Source organism: Cicer arietinum, chromosome 7 (genome assembly GCF_000331145.2).
Source record: "Cicer arietinum cultivar CDC Frontier isolate Library 1 chromosome 7, Cicar.CDCFrontier_v2.0, whole genome shotgun sequence".
NCBI classification, from domain to species: domain Eukaryota; kingdom Viridiplantae; phylum Streptophyta; class Magnoliopsida; order Fabales; family Fabaceae; genus Cicer; species Cicer arietinum.
This window is the reverse complement of record NC_021166.2, coordinates 9,635,378-9,643,366: the sequence shown is the minus strand read 5'-3', so window position 1 is coordinate 9,643,366 and position 7,989 is coordinate 9,635,378. Positions and strand designations below refer to the sequence as shown.

At 27.9% G+C, this 7,989-nt stretch overlaps 1 protein-coding gene across 1 annotated transcript in view; it reads right to left on the bottom strand.

The window, feature by feature from the left end:
* LOC101508125 (tryptophan aminotransferase-related protein 2-like) overlaps positions 1–7,638 on the bottom strand; it is an 8,647-nt gene extending 1,009 nt beyond the window's left edge. The window contains exons 1-4 of the mRNA XM_004515823.4: positions 7,402–7,638; positions 6,994–7,238; positions 1,696–1,999; positions 5–269 (exon numbers count right to left, since the gene is read on the bottom strand). Coding sequence (XP_004515880.1) covers positions 5–269; positions 1,696–1,999; positions 6,994–7,238 — 814 coding nt within the window. The 5' untranslated portion in view covers positions 7,402–7,638. The remainder of the gene's footprint in view (positions 1–4; positions 270–1,695; positions 2,000–6,993; positions 7,239–7,401) is intronic.
* Positions 7,639–7,989: the final 351 nt, after the last annotated feature.

The window sequence follows — 7,989 nt, the reverse complement described above, 5'->3', positions numbered from 1 at the left end:
CCTGCATGACCAGTGCTTTTTGAGAGAGTAAAAAGAGTAAGATCATAATCTGAAGCAGATACTATTGGAGTGTATTGTGGCCAATAATAGGCAAGATCATGAATCAATAGTCCTTGGTTTCGGTTAACTACTGTTTGCCTTGAATATCCATCAGGGTTATTTGGAGAAGTAACTAGCTCAATGTAAGGAACTTCTTTGTCAAAACTCTCTGCATCACCACCCCATTTGTAAAGACCTGATTTCTGGTAATCTACCATTGATGGATATGACTGCAAGGTAATTCGCCAATTCAATGTTAAAACCAAGAACTAGTAACAGAATTATTTTTTATGTTGAATGCCCAGTTCAGATATTGGATTTTAATTGCATGCGGTCAAAACTACGTGCAGACAACTCATTTATAGTTGTTTGATTAAGATCGAACATTCTAGATTTCAAATTCATATTTTCTAATTTAATAAAATTTAGTTAAATTTTAGACTGTCCAATTTGAATTAGATGACCACCTATGCGTTGCGTTGATTGCATGCAATTTTTACTGCATCTCTTCCGCGTCCTCAAATATTCTACTAGAAATTTGCTACATCTTCCTATTGATTATCATAATACTACTTAGAAGCATTAAAAACATTAAATATCATCTCTATTTAATTTTAAAAAAAATATAACTGATTAGGAAAAAATCTATATGCAAGATATTAAACACTTTAATTGTTGCTATATGTTACATATATTTGTCTAAATAGAGTTCAGTTGGTAGCTGTATATAGCAATGCTATTGGGAGATGTGAGTTCGAACAAGAGATTTTTTATTTTTCAACCCTCACCCGTGTGAGTCTAATTACTAAATTACATTAAAAAAATGCTTAAATTTGCCACTGATATATTGCTGGTTCCTTTCTGAAAAATTAAGCAAGATGACCCTATTCCTTTTTATTTTTTATTTTTTTATTTTTAATGAATATAAATAATGACCAAAAAGTTTGGGTTCAAAATTGTGGACAGGCTGAAAGCTAGACATTAGGATATTTTTCAACTGAGAACATGTGATCAGGTGCAGGCATGCGAGGGTATGTGAGAAAGGGGGGAAGACATTGATGAAGACAGACAACTAGAAGAGCCAAAAGAGGATGCAGATTCGGTAACCAACACATGCCAAAATTCCTTTCAAACCAAACAATCAATCTAATAAACTATTTAAACAAAAGAAATATATAAACGAATGAGTAGTTTTAGTCTTTAAATGTTATACTAGTCCTTTTTTAATGTAGTGAAATCATAAAAATATATCTTTTTAGACAAAAGATATATTCGAAATTAAACTAACACGGAAAATATCTATTTCAGATCTTTCTTTATAATTTTGATATATTGTGAACTATATTATTTGATTTGGATTCCAAGTGTTTTAGTTTTCAAGTGAAGATTACGTGCAAAAGAAAAATGACAGGTCCACGCATTCAATGATGCAAAATGGTTAATTACTCAAATATATACATACTTTAAAAGCTTTAGAAATATTAAATGCATGGTTATGCCTTTTTTTCCATTACATATAACTTTTGGTTAATGAGCACATGAGTGGATTCCTAAATGAAACATGTTATAAGTACAGAAATAGGAGTACTATATTAATATTGACATAATAGTGTATGTAGTCCCTTATTGGTTTAGGAATAATAACACATGACATACCGAGTAATAAGGTACGGCAGATAAAACGGTGATGGGTTCCAGTGCATCAGGGGAAGACAGAGCATAAAGAGCAGCTAGAATTAACTGAGATGAACCTGTTCCAACAACAACGTGGCGACCTTGTGTTACTGCATTTCCAACCACATTGTGCAATCTCACTACTTCCTTCGCAAATTCAGGCTCAAGAAACCAACAAATGCTTGATCCATCAGAAAAATAGCTCATAGATGCCCATCCTGGAATTACTATTGTGCTCCTGTCTCCCATTTGTCGCCAAAACCTTTCGTACATTGTCGGATCTCCACTACATAATAATCATTCAACAATCCATTTAATTTATATCTTATTCACAACACAATGTCACAACTCCAAACCTCATCAATAATTCAATATCACCATAATTAATTCCAACAAAATGCCTATTTCAAAATTACTCTCAATTAATTGTAATTTTACTCTTTCAATTCAAATTCAGTCTCTAATTAGAGTAATCATAATTCATACCTTGCCTCACTCTGAAGCAAACTCAGATAATTAGGATCCCTTTCTCTTCTCCTAGTGGGTTTAAAAAATGTATCATGTATAAAAGTAGTAGTATAATTAATTAACAGAGAGATGTTAATAGTTACATTCTATATTTATCATTTTGTATTAAAATAATTATTTTTAATAAAGTTTGCAGTATGCTTTTTGATTGTATCGAGCGAGCATGTAATGTGGTGCACAGTGTAAAGTGGGAAAAATAATATAATCGACCCATAAGTATATGTAGGGCATGATCTGATGATATCAGAATTCTGAAACAACGTGGTGTAATCAGAGTAGTGCAATGTTGAGTAGGGAAGATTGCAAGAACAGTGAAATCACAGTGGGGCAGGTAAGAAAGGGAAGGAAGAGTAATGAAGGACTGACTGCATGGGCAATAAATTTGAAAATTCAAAAATTATAAAATCTAGCGTGTCCATGTATATCAGTCATTGAATACTTACATTTTACATCATGCCCAGTGCTAAGCTGTAACAAAGAACAACAGGGGGTTTCATTTCTTCTCTCAATATTTTTTAAAGTTTATATTTTATACATTTAAATTAATCAATCCAAATATATAATAAAGATTTTGAAAATATTAAAAGATAGGAGACGATATCACCAAAACAAAATACGTTAGACATCGACTTCCATTTACACAAGGCCCACAAAGCACCCATGTGGAGACAGGTAACTATACACATGTTTAACTGCATTTTACTTTACAAATAGGATTAAGAGAAAAAAAAAATATTAGAAAAAATAAACAAAAACGAATAGCATATATGATAAAAGTTATTTAAATTATAAAAGACGGTTAATTTAATGTCTTAAAGTTTACAAAATAACCAATTAGTTCATTAAAATAATGAATATTAATCAATTTAATTTCTCTATTAAAACATTTTATAGTAAACACGTATTAAAAGACAAAATATATTAACTTAAATGTTTAATTGCAGTTTTAACTTTTTTATTTTTATCAATTCACTAAATTAGTCTTTAATTTTAAAATTTAACATTTTTAGTCCTCGTTTCAATGATTTGAGATAAAATCTCGTAATGTAGAATCATCTAGATACATTAATTATTTATAGGGTATTAATTAAATTACAAAGATGAATAATTTCAGAAGTTGAAACTCGAAAATTTAGAGGTTTTTATTGCAATTTCATGGATATTAATCAATCAATATCATCATGTCATATGTCATACCGTTTAAAATATGCCACATCATAATCTTTTAATTACAAAATCTAGGAGAATGACCAAAATTGTTTTATTTTTTAAAATGGGGTGATCAATTTTGTGAAATAAGTGAAAATAAAAATACCAAAATTACAATTAGTCTAACTTAAAAATGGTTTTTGTTTTGTTGGTCTTCTAGAAAATGACAAACATCACTCGTATAATCACACATGTAAAATGGATTCTCAATTTCAAAACTAGTTCACTGTAGAAAATGTCAAGTTTAACAATGTTGACATTCTTGATTAAATTGGATCTTACAAACGATTAAAATAGTCTCTTTTTTGTCAAAAGAAACATAAAACATTTAAAATTGCGGTGCGAGATTTGAAAAAATGACTAATTGATTGATACTTTTGATTTAAGAAATTAGATTGCTATTTCATAAATTCAGGGACTAAATTTACTGGATTTTATGATGTTTTATAAGAATATTCTTTTAGTAGAAAGAATTAGTTTGTATTTTTATTAAAGTATTTATTGTAGATCATAGAAAAATAAGTAACATAATTAGGGATATATTGATAAAAAATAATTACACATTTAAAAATTTTGAAGTAAATTTTATAAAAATACAAACAAAATCTCAATAGTTTCTAATATATAGTCACATAGCAAAATAGTAGTAACAAATTCATTGATATATTTATCTATATTTCTTTCTTCATATAGTATCATAAACATGAATTTTTTTATATCTTTCTTTATCAAATTATATACACTTATATGAGATATCCACCCAAAAAATTCCTAATAAAATAGCGGTGCATTTGAGCTGCCAAATATCGTAACGACTCTTCATAACTCAAGGCGCACTTTCAGAATAATCTTTTGGTCATGGCAAAGTCTTTGATGTTGTGTGGTGTGCGCATCAAGCACATGGCCCCCACCTCAATTGGTAGGTACTCTTCCAAGAATGCTATTACTACTATTGTTGCATTTTTTTGTTTTGAAGATTAATACTATATATTATTGCTTTACTATGCATTGTGCTCCTAAAATACATTCATTTTTAGTAGTTTGAGGTCCACGACACGACTACCTTGGCTTGAGGAACATGATAATAATACTCTACTACTACTAATACATTTAACATATCTTTTCCATACACTATTAATCTAGCATGTCTTTCTCCTTCTTAAAAAATTAATCTAATCTATAAAAAATTATATTAGGAATATACTCCTATTGGTCAAATGTCAAGTAACCGCCCATAGCACAAACATAGCAAGCAATTGTTTATACACTTTATAGTGTCTAGTGCTTGATAAAACATCATCATGGGTGCTGTGCACTTGCAGAGTGCAGTTCAGGATATTTAATTTTGATGTCAAAAACTCTTTCTTTTTAAAGAATCGAACCACAAATCAAACACACTTGATTATAAAGAAGTAGAAACTTTTGGATTGGAATCCGCGTCCAACATATTAAATATAGTTGTCCTTGAATTTGGTTTTTTTTTTCTTCTCTTTTTGTCCGTTGTTTTAATTGAAATAGAGACCAAAACAATTTTAATAAATTTTATATGTAAAAAAGAAAATGAATAAAAGAATATTTATGTATCTATCTTTTCAAATATGAATTCATGAATGAATGAGATAATCTAAATTCGATGTAATCACCATATATTTGTGCTTATCATTTAATACTGCAATATATTAAATATAGTTATCCCAAAAAATAGTTTTAATTCAAAATATAATTTAATTAAAAAAATTAATAATGACTTCGCATTCTTGGAAGAGTTATAGTCTTAAAAAATGCACCAATATATAGTCTTCAAAAAATCCTAGAAGATATACTGTTGGTTCTATAATTTTAGGTTTGAGAAAGCTAATAAATTTTGTTTAGACCAGTACTAGGCACTAACTAGGACTACTTCGTTTACAATAATCCTTATTTTAAAAGAAATTATTCAAAATAAGTGTTGCTTTTAATTTTCAAATTTTAAAATAATTTTTATGATAAAGAAAAACACACTAATAATTAATAAACATAATTTAATAAAATAATTATCATTTTTCTTTTTATTTATAGAATTTATGAATAAATATATGTGAAAAAATTTAAACGACAATTATTTGAAAATAAATGAAGTAATATGCAAGTAAGCAAATAACCTATACAAATATGGTATTTATTAATTAAATTCTGGTAGACCATAAAAAAAAAAGTGGGTGACTATAATTTATAAATGTTATATAGCAGTATTTCTTTCTTTCTTATCTTAGAATATGAGAAACAACATTCTATTTTTGGTGAGGTGGGAAATAACTCGAAATTATTAGTATTGTGATATAAAATATTGTGAGGCTTAGGTTGTATTTAGAAAATTATGAGGGTCAATTTCATTAACTTCGTCAAACCTAAAATTATAAGAAAAATATTAGTGAAGAACACGTGATTAGTTTTAAGTAGTCGTAAGTAATTTATTCATAACTTTTTTTTAAATTTAAAATTTATGATAAAATATTTATCTTGATTGATAGAGTAAGTCTATAATTATTCACTATTTTTCTAATATAAACAGAAAATTTCATTAGTCAGTTATAAAAGTACAAATTCATGACGGATATATTCTCTCACATGATTCACAGGTATTAAGAAACTTTATTAAATCCGATTTATTTTAGGTAAAATATGAGTCAAATTTATCGAATTGATTATTTTTAATGTTAAATTTTCAACTACCACCATTAAATATTTTTATTTATAATAACAACCAAAATGTAAAACTTTTTTTTAAGGTTGGAGTACTCATTTGAACTTCCTGTAATATATTTTTTGTACTTAAAAAAAAAATTACCTATCAATTTAAAAAAAAAATTGAAGTTGTCAAAATTTTATGTATAAAAATAACTAGATGAGAGACTATGACTAGTCCCTGTCTCTCCCAGGAACTATAGCAGGAAGCAAAGCACAGCAACAAGCAACGTAAGCAAGCACTAGCCCCCCTATGAAATAGAAATGGGAAATTCTATCTCTCCCTCTCTCTCAAAAAATGGAAACAAATAAAATGAAGATTTTTAATCATAGAATATAGGGTTTACATTAATATAGTAATAATTATAAAAAATCCTTATAACATTTTTTTTACGTTAAAAACCTTATAGGACTTGAAATAAAAATTGTTCTGAATTTTCATCATATTAATTTTTTTTATAAAAAATAATGTCAAAATAAAATAAAAAATTTATAGCTAAGGTATAACCAGAGATTTGATGGAGAAAAAAAATCGGTGACATCACCCTAACCTTAGAGCTAGCTTTTGTTACCGGTAATTTACCTCCCCCATTCCCTCCTAAATAGACAATCATAAAATATATCACTGTGGAAGTGAAGATCAAAAGGAATTCTAAAAAGGGTTGTGCAAATTATCTTCAAAAGCATATCACTAACCCAAACAATAACACTAAAATTAGTTAGCTATAGACACTCTAACTTAATGCAAGACATTGACATAATAAAGAAAAAAAAACCATTAAATAAAATAATCAATTAATCTTAATAACTTGCACTTACTGGTCAAGCTTGATTACTCTATCCACGACTCCGGAATGATCTTTACGAGTAGAATTAGCAAAAGAAGTTGAAGGTATAACCAAACGTGATTTTAGGATATTATGATTATACACTTCCATCGATTTCTTGTTATTGTTTCCTCCTTGTTCATCATAAACCATTCTTAAAATCAAACTAACATTCAAAGCAAGCGACAACACAAACAAGTGCCTCAACGATAGCACAGTTGGTAGATTCGCCATCATCTACAAACAATGAAAAAAACAAAACAGAACACTATGAGGGGGGGAAAAAAGCAAAAACTTAGTATATTTATGTGTGAAGTGAAACTTGAAAAAGGGTAAGTCTTTGTCAAAGTTTGATAAAAAAAATAATTCAAAACTTGTGTCAAGAAATTAAAATGCTTACTTTGTAATAGCTAGGCTATGGAAACAATATTAAAAACAACTTTTTGTGATGAGCGTTTAAAGCTTGCAGTTCACCGGCTGAAATTCTGAAGGAAAGAATATTCTAATACTACACACCTATTCTAAGGTTGTCATGTTTAAAAAACAAACACTTGGGTTTTCATAATAAGTAAAAGGGTGTGGAACTAAGAATTTGAGACCAAAAGGCTTTAACCAGTTTCCATGGACATAATAAGTGACAATGGACACATAAATATTTATTTTAAAGAAGAAAACGGTCGTTTTTAATGATTTAATAAAGTTGAGCGATCAATTCAACATAGAAAATAAAATAGCACTAATAGATATTAATTTTCTTTATGTTACAAAATCTAATAAATTATATCATTAATTTAAGATGTCTGGATTCAAATTTAAAATAAAATTCAACTTAACAATATCACATTTTTATCGTTATTTTTAGATTTAAGGACCATATATTAATTTGTATGTTGGATCAAATCGAATAATACTTGAGTCCAATTTTTAAATTAGTTTTTAAAAATATCTCTATAAAAATTTATAAATAATAATTTCATTAGATTATATA